The 23519-nt window shown below is 37.2% G+C and overlaps 1 protein-coding gene across 2 annotated transcripts in view; it reads left to right on the top strand.

Moving 5' to 3' along the window:
* Positions 1–23519, top strand: part of CEP85L (centrosomal protein 85 like) — a 113484-nt gene that overhangs the window by 15185 nt on the left and 74780 nt on the right. For both annotated transcript variants that reach the window (XM_061990586.1, XM_061990584.1), the window contains exon 2: positions 1776–1937. In XM_061990586.1, the coding sequence (XP_061846570.1) occupies positions 1776–1937 (162 nt within the window). The remainder of the gene's footprint in view (positions 1–1775; positions 1938–23519) is intronic.

The raw sequence follows: 23519 nt of genomic DNA, 5'->3' as shown, positions 1-23519 counted from the left end.
AGGAGGATGGTATGAAGGAGGACACCTGGAGTGGTGCTTGCTTAGAATCTTGGCTGGGACCTCCATACAGGGCGTGACTAGTGAGGCACAGGCGGTTGGGTTCATTCTTGGCACCTCTCATCATTTGCCTCATCCTTGGACTTGAAAGCTACTCAAGGGAGTAATTCATTTTCTGCCTTAAACCTTTTGCTTTTCCTCCCCGAAAGGAAATACGTCATAGAAGGTATGGCTAAAGTACAATGAAGGGAAAGGAGATGAGACAGATTCTCAAAGCTGAGAAAGCATACAAGAGTGTGTTAAAGGGAAGAAGAGGCAGTAACCGAAGAGGAGAATGAAGATGAGATATACGAGATGGATAGGCGTATGTAAGACCTCCAGGAACCTACCTACAGAAAGCAGACTATCTTAGATGTCATGTTACAGTTATATAGTAAGGAAGTTACAGTAGGGAAGCATGTACTGTATTCTTCAATTTGCAAGTGAATTGGTGAGCAGCTGTTACTACTCTGGCTACTGGGTCTAGTGGTTTGTCTTCTATATAGGATGTATGTATTCATATGTTGGGTAGACTAGATATATACAGACAGATATTAATTTTTACATCCTTTTCTAAACTATTTAACTTACTGGGAAACAAGTATAGCTGGAAATAGCAGTGATCTGCAGATGTTATTGCAGAGACAAATTGCTTTTAGGGCTTTAAGCACTGCTGAAAATGTTCAAATGACCTAAAAATAACCACATGTAGTGTAAGAGACATAGTATGTGAACTGATACTTCTTCATGAGTCATTTCCTGCTGAAAGCTAACTACTAAAGGGGGACGTATGAATGTGGTAATATATAAAACCAAGAGCAGGCTAGGCTGTGTTTTCTTTTCAAATTTAATTTGTATTTCCCTTCAAGTTTGGCATGCAAACATGATAACCAGTATTCTGCCTTTAAACAGTGCTCAGATTTGGATATTGGCTATTGGAATTTGTGATGCACTCTGTGGTGTATTTGCCCTCAAGACAGACAATAAAGTAGGCCATGTTTCTCAAGAATTCTTTGAACAGAGGAACTAGTGACTGCTCTGAATTATGCTTTAAAAGCTAGTATTTTAATAATTGTTTAAAGGTGAAAGAGCCAAAATGAAATAAACCACTAGATGAATAGATGTCTCAGCTGTGCACAGCTAATGTGTGCCTACTTGAGTTAGAAATCTTATCTTTTGATGACTGAAAACTACCGATAATAGTGAAACATAATGAATTGCTTTAGATATGAGTGTTAATGATTTCATTGCTGATTTTTTATTGTACCACTTAGGCCACATGTTTTATGCACAGTTGGAAATTAATGTGTTTCACAGGCCAAATCTTGAACTGGTTCCTGTCCTAAAATTTGCTTCAATCTCTCTGATTTGTATTTCAATGCAAAAATCTGTGAGCTAAGACTAGGAATGGGATAGAATAGGATAGGAATCCTACAGTAAATGTCTTGTTGAAGTTACTGCAAAAACGGTGTAAGGGTCATGTTTTAAAATATAAATATATATAAATAAAATATGTAAATATGTATTGCAAGAACTTGTTGGGCAACTTCCACCTGGCAAAAGGATTTTAACTTAAGAAAACAGGAAAACACCACAAAAAAACCCCAAAACTCTTTCAGAGTCTTATTGAGCTTTGAGCTATGAATCGTAGGATTGAGGTTTTATCTTGATCAATATTTTGTTGTTGTTTGTTCTGTACTGTATCAGTAATGACAGACTTCTGGCTTCCTTCTTTATAGGCTCAGATTATTCCTCAGTGGGATGGTTACCTGGTACTGAATCCCTGTGGCAGTCCACAACCATTTCATCAAGCAGTCAAAGCAATCCTGTCAGAAGACACAGTATAGCTTCCGACAGCGGGGACACTGGGATTGGTACCTCCTGTTCTGATAGTGTGGAAGGTGAGTTGACACTTAAGTTATGGGTGTTTCTGAGAGAGAAACAATACAAAATGTTTTAAAGCTATGTTTCCCCAAAACATAATACTTTTCAAAAGCTGTTGAGAGCATGCAGTTCCTTGTTTACCGGCTGGATCAAGTAATTGCTTCAGTGAGGTTTAATTAATTTACTTCTGCATGAGTCGTGTGCATTAACTTTCATCTCTGCCACAAAGACAGTACTTGTGTTAGATTTTTTGATAATGGCAGTTACAAGAAGTGCCAGATTAGTACAGGATATTACTTCTCTGTACAGAACACTTGATAAATGAATGGTAAAAGCAGAAAAGACTTTTAGAGGGAGTTGGTGAAAGAAAAATGCTTTCTGATATTTATTGTGTGTGTCAGTAAAGAAAGCTTACTCATTGAAGCTGAGAGGAAGATGGGTTGTGTTCTTCTCATTTCTTTCTTCTGGTGGGAATATGTTTACATTTTACTGCATAGCATTTGATAGATAGACAAAGACCTTTAGGGAGAATCTCTAGTATCCAAATAACTTAGTTTGGACTAAATCATTGTTACTCAAAGCTGATCTTACCAGGGAGGGATTCAGCCCTCTAAAGTAGCAGCATAGCACCCTTCCAGTGGATTGTGTCCTTGGAATTTAGTCTGAATGAGAGAGTAGGCAGTAATAAGGCTTGATGTTTTATACTTGCACAGCCTTATGTCCCAATAAGACTGAAGTAACATAAGTGGGACTGTGGTATACTTTTCTGCAGCACCTTTCTATACCTGGTAATTTTTTTCTAAAAAGGAGGCTGAAATGAGGAACAGGAAGAATTAGTAGAAGTTCCTAAAGAAAGGAATGCTGAGTCAATGTATAAGACAGAATTCTTTATAGGAGGGCTAAGCATTCCTAAGGAGAGGTCTGAATGCCTCAGAGTTAGTCTGTCAGGCCTCTTTGCACATGAAGAAATCCTTTCCGCCGTCTTCCTGTTGCATCTGTCAGTTGGAAAGGAACTTGATAGGAGAGTCCTCATAGCTTTCTTTCTGCTTACTTTCATTTCTAAACCTTTATTATCTTTGGTAAAATAAAGATTTTCATTCAAATTCTTGGGTGTAAAACTGAAATAGTCAATGGTTGTTAATGCAGAAAAACCTTATTGCTTTCTTATTGCCTTTTTTTAGAAATGCAGGTGGAATAAAGCACTCGTATTGTGTGTATATGTATGTAGATAGATTTACAGTCGGACTCACCCAAATGTTGCACAACAGTATTTTAAGATGCAGCCTTTGAATTAAAAATGTATTTTTCCCCTTCTCCTGCTTTGATGGCTTCCTCATTTTTGAAGGGTGGGAGGAAGGAGAGGAAATGAAACAGCACCTCCTCATCAGATGTTATCCTGGCTAAAAAGAGCAGAACAACTGTTCCTGGGGGCAGGGAGAGGGCTGGCACATTGATAGAATCACAGGTTTGATAAGCATTTGTTACCAGTTAACTAGTAACTATTTGCATGCTTTTAATAGCTGCTTTGGGGATTTCTCAGAGTGAGATGAAGAGGGGGAAAGTTGCAACAATACAGTTCATGAAGTTTGTGCCTTTGTCAGTGGTTGGGTATAGTCAGTTCTATCGTACTGTTCACGTTATCAATTTCCTGCCACCTTGTTTGAAAAGCTTTCAGTAGCAGAAAAGAAAATGTTAAAGAAAAAAGGGGGACCTAAATGTGAAATGAAAGTTAATAGAAGGAGCATATGATGGGTTTCAAAATTGAGTGCATACGTACATTTTCAGTTGCCTGCAATAAACAGTTGTCTGCATCTCCTAAGCTGCTTACTCCTCATCCACAAAAAGAATATCACTGTGATCTGTGGGACTGCCAGGCCAGGCTGGTAATTGCAGACTTGATTCTGGCCATCTGCTCTCTGTGGTGCTTCGGAAAAAGCCCCTGGGGATTTTGAGAGACACTTTGTCTGTAGACCCTTATGATTTTTAACAATGCTCAGAGAATGAGCTTGCTAATTTCCTTTCTCTTATGTCTACTAAAACTAAAAAACTTAATTTCAGAGTTAATAATAACTTCTGCTTTAATTTTGGAAGTTGCAGGAGAAATTATTTGTGTGGATGTGTAGTTACTAGTAAGTGGCGCTAATGCAGTGAATGGAGCACAGATGCATTTAAATTCTGTTTTAGTGGCTTTCCTTGCATCCTAATTGTTCCTTCAAGCCATCTTTTTTACTCATACTTCATTTCATGAGCACTCTTACTTTTTGAAAGTGCGTGGTTTCAAGAATAGTGCCAAGTGTATCTTACATGGTTTGCGTAGAAGAGAGATTTTTTGACAGCAATAAAAGGAAGAGATGCTTTATGTGAAATGTATTCAGTTTGTTATGTGAAGGCAGGAAAATTAGGAAATGAAATAACTAGTGGAGTTTCATTGTTGTTGAGCAATGTTAGTGTGTACTGAGGGAAGCTGAGGAAAGACTTGGAAACTGTAAATGTGGAGATACTAGTTTGGGTACAATAGATCTAAAACTTTGAATTTGAGATACTTTTAATATAAGAATAAAAAGGCATTTTATCTCTGTGCAAACTACATGTGGTTGTTTGGTTTTATTTTCTCTTAAGTGGTCCTGGATTCAGATTAACTTTTGAATGAGATAAAAATAATTACTGTGTTCTGTGTGGAGCAGGAGGAAAGGGTATTAATATAGTGTTCTGTCCACAGAATGGGCTTGTTCTTCTTTTCCTTCTCACTGGCTACTCTGAAATCAGCACACAAGGCTTGTGGCTTATGTTTATAGGAACAAAAGATAGCTCTAAACATCAAACAGCTATGCTATGTGTAGGACTTTAGGTTTATGTTGTCTTTTCAACTTCATACTTTGACCAAAAAACTGTTGTTACTAGTCCAGAATGAAAGTTAAAAGAGGATGCAAGATTAGGGGGAGGTGGGTCACAGGAAAAAAAACCCTTTCTTGTAATGAAAAGGGGCAGGTTCAGAAAGTTCAGGAAAACTTTCAGTTACAGGCTCTTGTGTGTTTTTTGCAACTCAGGAGTCTTTCAAATGGAAGAAGATTGTGATAAACTTCTAAATTATTTCACTAATTCTGTCTACATTAAATGCATGGTCTAGATTAAAGTGCTTTTCCTACAATATCTATTATAAAAACGACATGGGATACTGTATGGAAATGTGCAGTATCTCCATGAAGCATGGTGTTTCCCATTTTCCATCAACAATAATAGCATTTGTACTTAGAGTTTTTTATAACCACTGTGACACCTGTACCAGTGATCCATTGGTATTGGTGTGACAATAACAGGGCCCATGGCTCTTGCAGACCAAAACATATTTTGTCTGTCAGATAAGCTTGCTATGCAGTGGAAGGAAAGCTTATAAAGCAGATCTTTCTCCCTTACTGTTAAATGCATTTAATACAATTCTTGTTTTATTGTTTATGGTGGTGAATTAAAATAAATGAATATTCATAGCCTGTTGCATTTGTGGAACAGAGACTGAATGCAGAGGATCAGAGTTTATTGGGGAGTTAATGTTCCGCTAGCTGAAGTCTTTTGAAAAAAAACCCTTGTTTTTCAGCACGCACACAGAGACACCCCAGTGTTGATTAAGATGAATGGTAATTCTACTGCTTTCCGTAGAGAAATTTGAATACGCATGATCTTTTCACAATTTATACAATATATAGCTAGATGTAGAGGTTACCTCTGGGAGAGGACTTTCACAAGTGGTGGTTCAGGGATTATCATGGACCAGATGAAGCATGCCTGGTATATTGTCACTGTATTTTGTGTAGATATGAGTTCTCTGAAACAATTGGTAGAGTAGGAACCTGTTTTAATGTTATGAAACCTGGAGGAGTCTCTTGTCCCTCATTTTGATCTGAATGCTACCTTTTTTTAATGAATTAAAAAAAATCTAATTAGTTGACTGTAATTGTAGTGTTTCTTGATATGCCAGGGAACATGGTACAGCCAGCTCCAAAGTGATTTGATTTTGCTATTTCGAGCATTCTTCCAGCAGATCCCAAGCGTGGCTTTTTAACTATTTATTTTATTCTTTTTGCTGAAGGAAAAAGTTAATAAATATAGCCATTGAATATAGTGAAAGGCAGAATTGAGTTTCAGGAGACAAAATCTAGTTCTGAGTATCTTGAGGGAGTTCGTTTGTTTAGCATGATGTGAAAGATAATGGGACTAAGAATGTGTACCGATCTGAACACAGAATGTGTATAGTTTGCACTGCCAGTCTGGATGTCAGGAAAGGACAGTAGCACAGGGTTCCTAGATCTTGAAAGCTGGCAGAATACTTCGTGGTCCCTGTCTGCTGTTCTCTGATTTTGGAAAATGATGGATTTTCAGAGAAGTCCTTGAACTTAATTAAGTTGACATTAATCTCCGTGCCTTTGGATCCAGGCAAGTATTGGTGTAAGTTTGGTGAAGTAGACTGGATCATTTGGAGCAGAGAAAACAATTACATTTGAGCCATTCTTTCTTGGTTTCCTTCCTCCTTGCTTGCCAAGTCTCATGTCTGAAGCAGTGTCCTGTCCTCTGAGAGTCGGCTCTGTTGTGTTGTTTGTGTATTATCTGTGCTGATAATTAGAAATGTGTGCTTCACTTAAGGCTGAATTAGACTGATCCTTGTAGAAGAACTGCTGTTATCCCTTGCTGGAATGAAGTGTCTATATTTCTGAAGGGAATATAAATATTCATAGCTTGACTGTTTTTCTGAGATTTTTTGTTTTAACAAAATTAAAACACAGGTTATTTCAGGTGTCTAGTAATCTATTTCCAGGATTTATTCCAGGATAAGAAAAAATGATGCTAATAAATTTCAACTTCAATAAGAGAAGTTGCTTCAAATTACAATAGCCTACTCCCTGTGTGTACTTTTGTACTCTGAATTTGAAATTGGCTTGAAGTAAACTAAAGGCACTCATCAGTTCCACATGTGAATGTTCTACTGTGTTACCTTGATAATTTACCTTCTTTTGTGATAGTTTGTCCATAGAAAAAAAGCTCATAATATGCACACGCTCAGTTTGTCTCATAAAAAATACTAGCAGGATTTTTCTCTAGCTAGTGGGAGTGTTCTGTCCAGTGAACACTGTGAATTTTTCCTTCAGCTATCATTAGTCATTTGTTTTTAAAAAGGTGACTTGTGATTGTTCTAATAAGAAATAACACATTGAAAATAAATTGTGTTTACTTTGGCAGTGTTCACTTTGATATTGTGCAAAAAAAATAATCTTGTCATGTCTTTTGGAAGCTATGTCACTGAGCTATATTGGGATGAATGACTTAAAGGTGGTGTGGAGTTGTCCCCTGCTGTTTTGTAAGCCCCCATGCAGTCTTTCACTCACCTTCCCTCGGTGGGATAGGAGAGAGGATCAGTAGAGCAAAAACTAGGAAAAAACTCATAACTTGTGGATTGAGATAAAACAATTGTAATAAGTGGGGAAGAAAAACTTCAAACAACAATCAAGAGATGCAAACACACCATCAGCAGACTGATGTCCAGACAGTCTCCAAGTAACAAATACTTTGAGGCGGGGAAAAAAGCCCCTGCTCTCCAATCTCAATGTTGAGCATGACACTGCATAGTATGGAATCTCTTTAGTATTTCATGTCAACTATCCCAGCCGTGTCCTTTCCCTCCCTTTTCTGTACTGCGTGCTGGGGTGGTAGAGGCCTTCACGCTATGAAAGCACTGTTCAGCAATTGATAAGACACTGGTATGTCACCAGTGTAAAACACAGCACCACAGGAGCTGCTATGAAGAGGATTAAGTCTGGCCCAGCCAAACCCAGTACAATCTCTGCCTCTTATTCCATATTGTTTGCATCATGCTCAGTTGAAATTTTGAGTTATTGTTTGTTTTTAATGTCTTGTAACCTGTGGTTTTTTTGAGTGTGGTGATTATCTTGCATTATGATAGGAAAACAAAGGGCATTGTACAATGATCTTGTTTATATTTTGGTTAGTATCATGAGATATGGGCATACCAGCTATTGAGTGTTTTTGCTGAGAGATTTTGCTGAAGGACTTTGTGCTTGTCCTTGGTGTTGTAACATCAAAAAAAAAAAAAAATCTTTGACCTGCATTTTGTCACCTCTGTAACTCGAAGATCTCAAAAAGCAGATAGGAGTGAGACCAATTTCAGAGAACAGCAAGAGAGGAACGTTTTGAGCCTTAAACTGCCTTTGTATGAATACTGGAAACATATTCTGTAGCTATTCAGTATTGAAAGTACATATTTAACTAGCACTTTCAGCCTTATCTGCAGAAAAAAACTCTGTTTTAATCCTTTTCCATATAGACTAAGTAGAACACTTGAGGGAGAAACTGTAGTGATGTGATATAGAGAGTGAGTTGCTTTTTGGCCTCCTTCCAAGCAAAAAAAGACCTGTTGCTGCTGTTTGGAGTTTTAGCTCAGGACTGCTTCTCAGTCTCCATGTGACCTAGAATCTGTGACCTTTTTCACCAACCTCATACTGAGTACTATGATGTAATTTTACTGAAGTTTTGTAGACTTGAAGGTTTGTGTCTCATGTTAGGTATGCTTACTTGTAATAGCTGACTTGCCCAGGTTTACAATTCTCTTGTATTTTTAGCTAGAAATAATAATTTAAAAGTAGCATGTTATTAATACACTGTAAATACAAGTATTTGACATTACTTAATTTTCTTCAATGACTGGGTGCAGAAGTGAACTAATCATTAACTTTGGGTCTTATTGGAAGAAAAAAAAGGACTTTCCAATGCAGAAGTATATAAGCAAATATAATATTTGATGGCTAGTAATTTTATAGTTCTTCGTTCTTACCATTAGGAAAGGTTTTGGGATGTCGTGAAAGAAGGTTCTTTGTTCAAAATCTACTTGTGTTTAGGAGGAATTGGTATGAAATGTATCGGAGGAGTGGAGGTGAGAATATGTTTGAAACCTAGCTTTGTAACTGTGTGCCAAGATAATATTGTAGAGTCTATTTTAAAATAACCTGGAAGAAATCTGTACATAGTCTGAAGAGAGTCTTGGTTATAAAAAACACAGGGACAGAGCTTTTTTGTGCAATTCTTGCTTATATAGAATCACAGAATCTTAAAGGTTGGAAGGGACCTCAAAAGATCATCTAGTCCAACCCCCTGCCAGAGCAGGACCTAGAGTAGGTAACACAGGAACTCATCCAGGTGGGTTTTGAATGTCTCCTGAGAGGAAGACTCAACAACTCATCTAGGCAGCCTGTTCAGTGTTCCATCACCTGCACAGTGAAGAAATTCTTTCTTGTACTTCTTTAGAACCTCTTATATTCCAGCTTACACCCGTTGCCCTTTGTCCTATCATATAAAATATTTACTATGTTAATTTCGGTGTGCCAGGTAGCACCAGGTGACCAGGTGACCAATTGTGAAGATCAGCAGGTAGTATTTGGGTTGAGAGCTGCACTGAATTTGAAACTGGGCTGAAATGAACTTATTGTTTAAGGTATGTTTTTTGTGGCTTTGAGATACAGATGGTATCAATAGCATTGGTTACTGCTAGGGGAAAAAAAACCCCTAAAAACTGGAGGCCCAATTTCCCTTCTGGCTGCAGGTTGGTCATGGAAAGAGAGCATTAAATAGCCTTTTGATTGCAGGTTGAGTTGGGACTTGTGTCCATTTCTCTCAGTTTCATTTAAGGGAAACTCTTCTCATCTCAAACTTAAATGTGAAAGAACAGAAGTGTGATGCTTCAGATACTCTGCCTATGATGTTCTTTTTATTTCATTTTAACTTTTTTCTAGATCCCTTTTTGTCTGAATATGGAGGCTGGTTTTCCTTTTGTCCAGAGAGACATTTACTTAGTAGGCAGAAATTAAGCCTTGTCCTGTGGATGGCATAATATTGGCCCCTTTAAGAGGAAACCTATGATTTGAACCCCCCCTTGATTTGGAATTTTTAACCCTGTTACTAGTTCTGCATGTTTTTAATACAAACAAAATTTACAGCTCTTCTGTTTTACTATGAAGTCCTTCAATGTTCCTTGCTTCCTTAGTGATACCAAATCCTCATGAAGTGACCACATGGAGGCTTTGTGAATGTTTACTGGTTTATTGTAGTATTCTCTATTGATAATAAACCTCTTAAAGTATGTTCTTACCTCTTGGCTGCTTTGAAATTTCTGGAGGGAGATAGCTTCCATTAAAGATGACTTTTCCACTGAAATTTTATGTTTTCATATTGTAGTTATCCTGTGTAATTGGTTGAAAAGTTTAACTTGTTCTGCTTATGAAAACAAATGTAACTTATGTAATTAATAGCTTTTTAATGAATATTAAAGCTTTTTCTGCTGAAAAATGCTTTGAGGCAACCCTGTTATGAGATATTAGTTGCATAGCTCTAAAGTATCTTCCGTGAATGTGTATTGTTCTAAAAATGTCTATGAACTATCAAGATGAGAAAAAAAAATGAGGCAGTTTATGTGTGTATGGAAGAATAAAATTACATATGTTCTTAGAGGGAGAAAGAGGATTGGCAAGAAAAAATACAATGTATTATTTTTGCTAATCCAAAAACTTTCTTGGGCAGCAGTCCTCACTGCAGCTTTTCTGAAGTTTCAGTGAACACCAGAATGATGTTTTTGTAAAGATTGTGTTTTAGTCTGGCTTGGTTAAGAGAATTAGGCAAACTCAATCTATATCATAAAATCATAGAATGGTAGGGTTGGAAGGGACCTTTAGAGATCGTCTAGTCCAACCCTCCTGCAGAAGCAGGTTCACCTAGATCAGGTTGCATAGGAACATGTCCAGGCGGGTCTTGAAGACCTCCAAGGAAGGAGACTCCACAACCCCTCTGGGCAGCCTGTTCCACTGCTCCATCACCCTCAAATTTGATTGTGGGTTTTTTATTGTAGGTTTTGGGGGTTTTTTTTGGGTTTTAAGTCTCATGCAGAATCAATGTATTTCTTAGAGAAATGAATTTTTTTTTTTGTAAACTTGGATGATTGTGTTACAGTGGTGGAGGATGAGAGCAAAGACTTAATGGTCTGATTCTGTTGGGTTAATACAAGCCCAAGAGTTCTTGTAAAAGATACAGGAGTAATTTTTCTAATTTCAGGGCTATTTCTTCTTGTTCAGTGGATGTCTGCCTGTGGTGGTCAGGAATTGCATCCCCTTCTGTGTACTGTTCTCTGTCCTAGTGTTCCTCCAGACTCTTAGTCTTTGGAATGGAAAAAGTGGTAACAATAAAAGATACTTGGCAGGTGTTAGTAATCTATTCCCTTTATGGATTACTTAACATAAATTATCATCTCCCTTGTTGTTAGTTGTCTTGACATTCCAATTCCAATTTCTTTTTACTCTTGTGACCTTGAACAGAAAGCTTGTAAGGATGTTGCTAACAAATGCAAGATTGCAGAAGGCCTTTTCCACGAGCTTTTGTTCTGGAGGAAATAACACTGCTGTTTTCATATCACAACTTACTCCCCTTAACAGTATGTCTCTGAAAAATGGATAAGTGGAAAAAAAAAATCTGATTTCATCTTACCAGATGATGATCTAGTTGTGACATAATAATCACTTCTTAAATGTGTGGTACACCTGTCATTGAATGCCTGTGACATATTCTGCCTGGGTGTAAGTTGGCTACCAGCAACTCACCTGATGTTTACTAATTTAAATGCTGCAGTCTAGCTCACCTGAAAAGAAACTAGGAAGCAAACAGTTTAACTCAGAGTTTTTTAATGGGTAAATTATTAAGGAATTTGGTGTTTTGAAAGAATTTACAGTGGATACTTTCATGCTGTAGACTTCTAGAAATGGGGTTTGGAAAATACCACAGTTTCCAGCCTTTTCATGGGAGCAGGACCATCACTGACACAGACGAGGTCAGGCATGATTTTGGCTGACTTTTTGAAAACCTTGTTGGGTTCTTTATCCTCTTTGGGTAACGTGTTCCAGTACTTCATGATGATGTATGAAGACTTACTTTTTTCCCAAATGTCCAGCCTGAACCTTCCAAGCCACAGTTTTTGGTTACTGGCCCTCATTGTTTGCTACTACCAAGAATAGTGTGATCAATACATTTAACTTTGCTATTTATGTATTTGTTTTTGGGGAAGTGGAGTAGATGGATAATGGGTTATGGGTTTCCTTCTGTCCAGAACTGTGTACTGGCTCAGCATTACCTCCTGTAGTTTTTAGGCAGTCTAGGTACTATAAACCAGGTTAAGATATTTTTGATGTCTTACTTGGAAGAACAGTGCATACTGCCCTGTGTTTGAGCTGCTCTTCTTAAGTCTCCAGCATGACTTTATCTCTGGATGATCGTCAGCGAATCAGAAGACTTGAACATCTATGCTTGTTTCTTAAATTGTATGAACTATGATAAACTTGTAGTGGCACATCCTTTTCCATTGGGTTTAGGCTAAAAATACCTTGTGTTTTCAAAAATGGAACTATCTTTTGAAGCGGAGTTAAACAATAGCATGTTTTATGTGAAGTAGCAGGAAGTTTTCAGTAGGTTTTTCTATAGGAGCACCTAGAGATTCTGGGCAGAATTTTAGTTTATTGTTCTATCTTATGAAGAAATTGTAAAGAACAGACAATTTTTAACAGATATTTCTTGAAAAAGTTTTTCCTTTTGAGAGGTGATATGTTCAGAAGTACTCTTTCTCACTGCATCAGCCATCTGTACACACTCTACTGTTGAGAGTGACGGCAAGGTTTTAATTCACTTTTCAAGCTGAGCTAATTAGAACTAAGCACATGCAGAGTGCACAGAAAGGGAGTTGGATTCACTGGGGCACCCATGATCATCAGTTGTTATTATGTGTTAAAGAAGTCTTAATAGCCAGAAGAAGTCTAGTTGAAAAAAGTTTGGAGACTACTGAGAATTCAAATTAAATGTGCTGGTTTTGGGGAGAGGGATGTTGTTTTGATTTGGTGGTGGTTCTGTTTTTTTTTTAAAATCTTTTGGCGGTAGTAAACTGGGAAGTCTGTGGTGCTGATATTGAGAAAAATGAGCATACAAAGAAAAGATTGCCTAGTGTAATATAATTATATTTTTATTTAACTTTGTTTTAATGGGTTTCTTAAAAGCAATAATTGTGAATCCACCCTTTATTTATTGCTGTGCTGAATGTCTATGTAATAGGCACTAGTGGTTTGTGTAGATTATTTTACTTTCATCATCTAAAGTTAACTTGAGTAGGCAATAAACTGTGAATTAGGGTGTTTAAACTCCTATAAACTTTCTATTTCAGTGTATATGCAAGTTGTCTTGGTATAGAATGCAGCTATTTTCCATTGGGGAGGAGAATTAAAAATATGTATTCAGAGTATAAAGATCCATCCCCAAAACACATGCTTATGTGAATCTGATGTCACAGATCCACAAAGGTCTGAACTGAATGGAAGGCTGGATTGTTTGCATGTTTGATGGACATGGGGTCTTGGAAATCATAGCTGTTCTCTTAGGTTGGTAAGTTACATTGGAAGTTTGTCCTGTTGAGTGATACTGCTTCTGGAAGAACTCATTTGCCCAGGCTAAACTAGCAGCAAAAAGATGATGAAAAAAATCACTAGGGAAGAAAACAATAGCACTTCTTGTGGGTTTGCTTGGACATCTGTCATCTAATAAAACATACAGAAGTTCCTGAATGAAGTGATTCATGGTTTCTGTAGAACTAGAAATGTGCTGTTGTTGTGACACATGGTCTAAACTTTCTTACATTTCTTCTTTCAGTTCCAATCAGTGTTACCAGCTTCAGTGTTCCTGGTCAGGTCTCATTACTGCTCACTCTCCCCTACTGGGACTGAGGGAGAAGAGGGGGAAAACAAATGTGCCTTATGTAGTTCACAGGACAGGTATGCTTTTCATGTTCAGACCTGTCTGTGGATCCTCTCACGTTTAATCATGTGGTCATCTCACTCTGATGCTGACGTGACTATGGTAGATGATTCCAGTACAGGATACTCATCTGGATTAGCTCTACATGGAGTCCACAGATGACACAACTGCTCCAGGTTGTTGCTTTTCATTGTCAGTTCCTTTTAAAAAACAGGAAAGTAGTGAAAATTTAGTTCTTGCTGTTTTATGATCTTTGTCATAACTTCTGATGTTACTAATGACTCAGTTCCTGTAAATGGAGAATTATATTTTGGCTTAAAGAAGAATAAAATGTAATATAAGTAAGGCAAAAACAGACCTTGATTTATACTGGTAGGTTTTGTGCTTTCAGGATACCTTTGAGATGGTGCTGTGATACCTTTGTCCTTTTTTGCTGACTTCTCATTTTCCTTTGTAAAATGAAGTCTGGGAGAGTTGCATTGTTTTTTCTTAATGTTAAGACTAATATAAGTAAGTGATAGAAAGATACAATGTGTATGTAGGCATAATGAGTGACTAGCAAAAACTGCATGTTTTGTGTTTACCCGTGAGTTAATTTTTAATAATAGGAAGAAATGTAAATTAACTTATTTTTCAGTGGAAATTGGGATGAGATGATATATTTTGGGAGGAGATGAAGAATGTGAAAAATTCAGAAGCTCTTGAAGCATTTCTGAGGTTTTATAATGAAACGGGAGTTTGAGAGTAGATAGCAGTATTATGAGTATATATTAATACATAGTTCTGGCAGGTAGCATAGTCTGTTAGACACACCTGTGACTTTCTGCCAAGAGATCTTGTTTATATGACTCTGGGAGTACTATACTCCCATGGGAGTAGCATACCCTTAATTTACTGTAGAAGTTGAAGAATATTAATTAGATTTACTTACAGGAGTGAGTATTATTCCAGCTGTTGGGAGATAAATGTGTGGGACTTAGTGAGTGTGACACATGATGCAGCGCTGTGTTTCCAAACTCATGTATCAGAGAAGTAAGGTGATTTTTTTACCTCTTAAACTTACTGTTTTGTAACACAGTTAATATGCTTTTTGTTTTAACATTAATTTTTTTGACCTGTAATGAGAGAGAATTTAAAATTCTAAAATGCAGTAGAGGACAGGATTAAAAAAAAAAGACTTCTGCTAAACACTAGCTGCAACAGCTGCTTCTGTTACTAATACAGTTGTTTTCACTGCTCCATAATTTCAGTATTGTTAATTGTAGTTGTGCTTGCATTTGTAGGGAGATTAAGATGTGAAAAGGAATTTAGCAGTGATTGATTATAAAAATATTTTATTAAAATGTATTTTATATAAATATAAACTACTTTATGGAATGTGAAGCATGATAGTTTTGACTTACCAGAAATCATTTGTTAACACACTTCAGCTTTAGAAGAGAGGCTATTAGCTTTCTATCACTTGAGTGGTGATAGGAAGATCTGTATGTAGCTTCTAAACCCTTTGCAGAGTTTCATATTTCAGCCTGGTAGCTTGGCTGTGGGCTGAATGCCATTACAATTTGCTGTGTTAGGGATTTACTGATACTATTAGGTAGCACTGGAGAACACATTAGCTACTGCATTGCGCAAAATGGCTCTGTTCTGACTCTCTAGCTTGAAAGATGACTTCATTTTTTAACATCATTGGACAAATTAATATTTTTTAAGTGTCATTTAAAAATACTTGTTGCAAGTAGACAATTCAGGGTCTCTGGGCTAGGGTTTATAGACCTGACTGTTTTAGAGCCAGAGAGCAGGTCCTGGTAAGACAGCTTCTGCCATGCCAGCTTTTATGATACATGTTGTTTCCTGCTTCTTTTGATCAAAAAGTAAAGCTGAAATTGAGTTCTATTTTTTGTTTTTGGAATATGCTGTGCCAGTAATACCACAACTGAAGTGTTAAATAATAGGTTATAGAGTGGAGAAGAAACAGTTCTGTATCACTCATGTGGACCAAAGCACTGCTAATGTGCCTGGATGCCATAGTGATGAGTACTATAAATCACAGAATCATAGAATGGTAGGGCTTGGAAGGGACCTTTAGAGATCATCTAGTCCAACCCACCTGCAGAAGCAGGTTCACCTAGATCAGGTCACATAAGAAGAAATACATTAGCCAACAACTGGAAATAAATATTTAAACACTAAATTCTTTCCACCATTGAAGGCAGTGATTGAAACATTCAGTTCTCTTCCACTTGTGTACTCGTAACTGTGTTCATCAGAAAACAAAGTGGACATGTAAACTCTCTGCTTTCCAGTTTTCATAGAGTGCAAAGAGAAGTGATCACCAAACTTTTTGAAGAAAAATATAACCCTGATTGTCAGTTGATAGTAAATAGTGAACTCCTAGATAGTATTAAAACAGAACAGCAGTGTTTGGTTGCGTAGCAATACAGATAGCAGCACTTAAAAATAACTTTGCAGTTCTTAGGTCATATGATGTGCTTTGTGTAAATGGGAAGGCTGACCTCAGCAATTCTGGAGATTCAACAGGTACTCAGGGAAACATGCTGGTATTGAAACAGCATCTTATTTAGGTGCTAGGTAAACTCCACTGTTGGCAGTTGAAATGCCAAACCGATTTTATGGTGATCAACACACAAAACTCTACCAAGGAATGACTCCATGCGTGTTGTTGCCTTTTGTTTCAAAGGCTTTAGCATAGTTTTGTCTTCAGTGACAGCAGAAATTTTCAAACATGCAAGTTGGAGTTTGATTACAGTGGATCAAGTCTTTTAATCTGAGACTGTTTATATCGTTTGTAGCAAGTATTGTGTTTCATACCAGGGAGGATGGATTTGGTGGCCAAATGATAACCTGACATCTATCTATAAAAGCTGACAAAGGAACTTCCAGTCTTTCAGGATGAGAAACATGCTTTTTAAGCATTTATCGTAATTAATGAATTCAATATTTTTTCTCTTATGATTTAGTTTAATTTGTCACTTTCATGCTAATTCTTAAAATTTTCCAAATTGTTGTAATCTCAGTGAACACTTCTCTCTGGCATAGGTGGTGAAGGGAGAAACAGCAGCTTTTTAGAAATTAATTGTTGGTGAATGAATGGAGAAGTAATAAGCTGCTGTTAATGTGAGGGGTTTTGTAAAGGATTTATAAAGCTAAGTATTTTCATTGGGAAAAGGTTGGATAAAAGACTATATTGGGTGTTACGCATTTCTCCCCTGGGGTGTTATCTGTTTAAGCATGGGTTAATAGTTAAAATTAGATCTTTCAGCCAGCTTTTTCAAAGGACACAAATGGCCTTTAGTTTTTCAGAACACTTCTAATAAAAGTGAGGTACAGGTTCAGATGAATAATGTGTAGCTATCATTATTTTAGACAGACTACTAGCAGGCAAAAAAACCCCTGGTAAACTTGAAGATCTGCATATATATTATGGGAAACTTCAGAGTAGTATTATTCAGATGGTAACATGCATAAGAATTTTCTCTTTTTTTTTTTTTTTAACCTTTAGAATTATCTTTCGTAGTTTCTTTGATAGAGGACGTGCAAGAAAGTATAGTTCCCTTATTGAGGGAAGGTTCCTTTTCTATAGTAAAGAAATCCTCTTAAGAGCATGAGATTTAGTTCTAAATATAGCCTCTGAATTAACGCTGCTAATTTCACCAATTTATTATTCATATTCTCAAACTATTAACTATCCTCAAAAAAAAAATTCCTCAATGTATGTGTGTGGATGATGGAGGTGTTGGAGAGAGGGTTGTTTGACTGTTCCAGAAATGTGAATCCCTCTCCTTTGTCTTTTGCTGTAGAGAAATGATGTAGTAGAATGGAACAACTTTCAGTTATTGTCAGTCTTAGCATCATTGCTTCACAGATCTATCTGAAAAAAAAAAAAATAGAAGTTAGAGTAAAAATGGTGGAAGACAGATGATGCAGGAAAACTGAGGGTTTACCACATTTGTTTATCAGTTTTGTAAGCCTGACTTCAGTAACTTTTCCTTACCTTCTTTCCACTATTGCTTTCAGAAACATCCTGTTAGTAAGAGGAATGTAAAGTTTTTGGTTGCTATGTAAAAATGTGGAGAATTCCAGATGGGTTTTCTCCCCCTACAGGTTTGTTTTTTGTTGTTGTTCTGTTTGAATTTGTGTAGTTGAAACTACATACACTATACTGGGGAAGGCAGTATGGCTCAGAAGAGAACAGTGAGTAGAAGCAGGTACGGTTTATGAAGTGACATCAGGCTGGTTGTTTTAACAGTTTGCCTCCTGTTATTCGTTTTGGAAGTAATTAATTTTGGAAATAAAGGTAATAAGGATGCTTAATTACTTGAAGTATGAAAAGTGACTTTTTCTATAGGATATACAGCTATGCTCAAATCCAATTTAAGATTAATCCTCTGTGACCGGAGCTGGGTTCCAGATGGTGCCCTAGATGTGGCGTAGACAGCTGATTGTTAATGAAGACTGAAAGAGTCCAAAAAACTGTAATGGAAGGTGAGAGAGTCTTCTGTAGTAAATGAAGGGTAGAATAACAAAGCTAACAACTTGCAAGTTGGAAAATAGAGACATTTACTTCTGCAATATTGTATTTTGCTCTTTTGTGCATTTTGTGGAGTTTTTTCTTAATGTGTAGTGTGTTGTGTGTTTTTTTTTGTCAGTTTGATTTTTAATATCTTGCCTTTTCCCAAGTCTCGGTAACTAATTGTGTAGACCAAGAGTGCTAGATCCTAAGCAGCCCTGTTGCACATAGAAGCTACTGATTACTGTGTTACCATTTGAGGATCAGCATTTGAAGGAGAGAGACATACCCAGTGAGCTAAATTAATTCTTGAGGTAGCAGTTGAATTTTTGGGATGATTTGTGGAAGGGTTTCCTGTTAGATGCAGGCTCTACCAAAGTTTTAGGTAGTAAATTGCTTGTGCTACATTAACTGCTTCAAGTTCTACATAGCAGTGGCAATGCTGCAGCAAGCGGCTGTGTTTGGTGGCCTGGCCTGACCTTTGTCTTCAGCAGGAGGAGATAGAGGCAAACTTGCTATGCAGCAGTGTGAAAGCCATCAAGCAATATTCTCCTGCCTCTCTGGACCTGTGGCTGCTTATAGCACCTGTTTCTGCCTGTGAGAGGATTTACTTTTCCGTCTGGGTAAAAGCTTATACTCATGTACTCTTGCTGTACAGAAGCCTTTGTGATAGTTGGAAGGGTCACCCATTCAAGAGTTATTGTGCCTTTGGAACAGGCTGCCCAGGGAAGTTGTGCAGTCACAATTCCTGGAGACACTTAAAAGATGTGTACATGTGGTACTTGCAGCTGCTGTTCCTGTTAGAAAGCAATTCTTGATGGACTTGGAACCAGAATAAGAGATGCACTGCTTAATCGTGAGCAGAATGAGTACAAGATGAGTCTAAATAAGATACTTGTAATCTAAAAACCATTGTAGTAGGAACAAGGATTAAACTTTCAGTAATATATGATAATGATCTCAAAAACATAGCCAGGAATTCCAGTGTCCTTGGATGCTGAAAGTGGGATTTAACCTTCTAAAGTTGTTTGACATTAAACTGTAGGCTCTGTTTTTCCATGTGCTTGCAAATAAAATGGCAACATTGGTCAACAATGGCGTTTTAACTTCATGGAATGATAGTGTACTCTTGGGAACCCTCAGATTTTGCTGTGATCCCTTGGGTTGGGAAAAGTCTCTCCTTTTAAATCTCTTCATATGAGTCTCTCCTCACATACATCTAATTCTGTCTTCATGTCGTAGATGGGGTGGTTTTGCTGCTGAAACACATCAGCCTGGCTGGTCTGGGCATGCTGTTGTTGGAGGTGGCACCTGAAGTAAGTTTGAGAGATAGGATCATACAAATAAGTTTCCCTGAAAAAGTACAACTTCTGCCTGTACTGTTATAGGAAAGTGGAGGGTTAGGTGTACATTCTGCTACTGCATGTTCTCTTACAGAGAAAAAAAACTACATAGGACTTTCATCTTGTGGAAGGAAGAGATGGATTTTTGTTCTGATAGACCAAGCTACTCCAATTTTTTTCAAGTTATCCCTAGCTGGGGATGAAGAAATAATAACAGCAAGAGGTGGCTGTTGAAGTGGGTGGTATTTGTGGCATGGATATCTTGCAGATTCAGAGAGGAAAAAAGACAGGATATACTGTGACATCCATAGTGTTCTTTTTCCTTTAGCCATTACTTTTAATGATGGTCCCAGGGGGATATTTGATTTCAGCATGTCTTCACTGCTGAGTGCTTGTTGTTGGAAGATGGAATTGGATGTTATAGATGGCCTTCATAAAAAGGCAAATGCAATTTTAAATTTAGATGTTTCGGAGAAAAGAAACAACCAACTACAAAGGAAAGAAAAATCCCTGTGGCAGTGTAAGTTTTCACTCATCCTTTTACTTCAACAAAGTGAAGCTGTCTGATTACGTGACTGCTGTTCTGGAATATTTATCCTCTTATCTGGAGGGTTAAAAATAGAACCTGTTAATCTAAAAAATCGTTCCACTTAGTTATATAACTATTTCTTAAAAATAACTCCAGCTTGCTGGTAAAGAAAAAGACATTATAAGGTACAAAGTTTCTTTATGTAGAAGAGTAGAAACTGAACAAGAGTACACATTTTATACATTATATTTTGTACTACTTGGCATGGCCAGTTGTGCATTACTCGTGTACTTACGCAGCAGCTGATGAACATACTGTATCACAGATCTCTATCAGGTACTGTAAGGCAGTAATAATAGCACCAAAGCTGAATGCTGGAGAGGTGGTGGGCGGAGATGCACAAAGAGCAAGTGTTGAGGATGGCATGTCACTTTGTGTGGTAGTTTCTGCTTAACTTTAAAAATGATTGTTCAGAGCATCCTTTATTTGACTGGGGTTGTGATGATCCTTTGGGATAAGGAGGCAAAACGCATAAATCAAAAGGTTTATTTTATTCTGGTAAAATGAGGTTTATTCTGTTAAGATCTACTTCTATTTTAACATGCCTCAGTTTTCTCATCTGAAAAGATTTTATAAGTTTGGTTAGCCTTTGTCTTTGTAGGTGAATTTAGCAGATAGCCATTGCAAGCTTGCACCATAGCAGTTATAACTAACTTCTCAGTGACTGATACGGAATAAAAATTTGTTCTTAGGCTTACCTGCTGTTTAGGCTCACTGATCGGATGCAGTCTGTGAAATCTTTTCTGGACTTCAACCTCTAACCTAACTGCAGTGGAACACAGGAAGTAACACATTTGCCTAAGCTTGTCTCCTTCCTGCATAATGGTTTGTAAACTGATAGTGTAAAATCTTCTAAAAAAACCCAAATGCATAATCTCTATTCTGTGCATCATTTTAGCACTGATTCCAGTTTGATCACCCATTGTGCAATTCTGTGGGAGAATATTCAGATTGCCTGTCGTCATCTAACTGAAGTGATAGAATTGGTAATTTTGACTCTTGAAATGACCACTGTGCTAGAGGTGAGCTCACAGGAGGTGATGTCCTACTGTGTGGTCGGCTATGTAATTTAATTGCTTGTCCTTGTTGCTGCAATGTTAACTTCTCTAGTGTGAGATTTTGTCAAGTCCATCAGAAGGTGTGGTGGAAACCTGGTGTTGGTGTATAGTGATGACTTCTCAAGTATGGTACAGAACTCTTTAAATAAATAAAGCTGGAGAGTCTGTTATGTTGTGATGAGAGTTAGTCAAAGATCAGACTTACGAAGGAGTATTTCAGTACAGTATTATAACTGAATACAGTTGAAGTAGTAACTTTCAGAGAGCGTGTTCCTTGTCAGTACTCTGTTTTGGGGAAACAAATCTGACTGAAGCAAGGCAACTTTTTATGTGGTAGGCTGGAAACAGGACTTTACTTGTATGTCCTTGTTTTCGTACTGTGTATTTCCATTAAATTTTCTTTTGTTTATGGGAAAGGGGTGATTTTGCTCTTGTTCAGTGACAATCGGTTTCCATTAAGCTTTGTTAAACAAACTTTAGAATTTTTTTTTCTAGTCCTTTTTTTTTTTTTTGTATTTTTTGCAAGCTGAGAGTGTTATACTTGCTTTTTAAGCTAATTAGGATTGTTTCTACGTTACCACCTCCCTGACAAACAAGGGAAAAGGTGAGTTTGCCAGAAGGGTTATGAGATGTTGCAAATGGAAAAAAGCAAAGTTATAAACTGTGGAGGTGGGTAATGAAGATGATGTCAAATGAGCAGTTCATAAGTACTTAGGTGGGTATCTTTGGAGAATTTCTGTTATTTTCTTAAGTTTATAGAATTCCTTTTTTTCCTAGTGATGAATGAGAATCCATTTACCATTTGCTGGAACTCTTTTATCTCTGCATTTCCTTCCTTGAATAAGTGGACGTACTACCCTGATACTTTTGTGTACAGCTTTTACTCGTTCCTGCACTGCTTTCTGCTCTTTGCTAAAAATCCTTTAAACTCTTCTTGTAGTATTTCTTGACTTCTGTAGCTTGAGAGGGGGCCTGTGAGGCTGACCTACCATTTATTCCTTCTTCCATATCTCTACAATAACATTGCTCAAGTGTAGTAGTTTTACCAGTATTTCATCATACAGCTTATTCTGTGATGATGCAGTATGAGGGGAGGTGGTAAAAGCAACAAAATGGCTTTAGTTTTTGAAAACTGTTTAAGCTGCAGTCTTTTAATTTTGCAATTGTATTATGCTGGATTGTACTATTCTTACTTTTTGTGACTTACAGAGACTGTAAATTACTTCAGTTTTTAAAAATGGCAGATTTTTAGGTGCCACTTATGTTCTTTTACTGTGCAATAGAGTAAATTACAGAAAATTCTGAAGGAATTAATTTGAAATGAAGTAGAAGTGACTTGTAGTTTGCTATCAATTTCTAACATAAACCAGTTCTGACAGACACTCCCAGTATGGTAACTGGTGACAGTGGAAGCCAACTTCCTTCTTTTTTTCCAAAGAACATTAATTCAACTTGCTTCTGAATACCTCATGGCTGACTTTTTTTTTGAAGGTATAGATTTAGTACTTAGTATTGTCTTATTTTAAATGATATTTTGCCTCTAAGAAGGTTTTGTTAGTTATGACTTGTTGTTCCTTGCTCTTCAAACACAATACTTCATAAATCATGTCTAGGAATTGAGTGAGAACTTTGGTCTCACTCTCTCATACAGAGCTTGTTAAACATCTGAACAGTTCTCTCCTGTGTCTGCAGTGCTTCCTTTTCTGATGCATGCTTGTATGTTTTTATTCTTTAGAAGAGATACCTGTGGAGACCTCCTCCATTCGCCTCATATTTGGACACAGTGTAACTTGAAGTAATATGAACAGGGCTTGTAAAAAGAATTGTGAAGATTTCTAGACAGTAAGAAAAAAAAACAAACTCAGAAGATAAAAAGCAGTGAAAACCAACCAAGCTGTTTATGTGACTGCTAGTGCACCCTGAAAAGGCATGCTTTTGCCTCCAGAGGCTATTGAGTCAGTCTCTTCAGGGAGGTTTTTGCTAGGGCTAGCCTCCTCCTGCCTGTCCATTTTGAAATTTCACAAATTACTGATTTATTAAGGCTAGTCCAACTTGTAGGTGGGTAGTTACGAACAAGTGTAGCATAAATATTACTGCCATGGTATATCATCCCGTGGTCTTTATTCTTTTACCAACTCCTAGGAGAAGCAAGTGCACGTAGTGTTGAAAGCAGCAGTTTTGGAAAGGTTTTCTGAGAGGTAGCCACATGCTTGCACGGTAGAATGAAGACTTATAGCCCCTTC

The sequence above is a fragment of the Colius striatus genome, chromosome 2 (assembly GCF_028858725.1).
Source record: "Colius striatus isolate bColStr4 chromosome 2, bColStr4.1.hap1, whole genome shotgun sequence".
In the NCBI taxonomy this organism is placed as follows: domain Eukaryota; kingdom Metazoa; phylum Chordata; class Aves; order Coliiformes; family Coliidae; genus Colius; species Colius striatus.
Note: the sequence above shows the minus strand (reverse complement) of the source record. Positions and strands in the feature narration are given on the sequence as shown.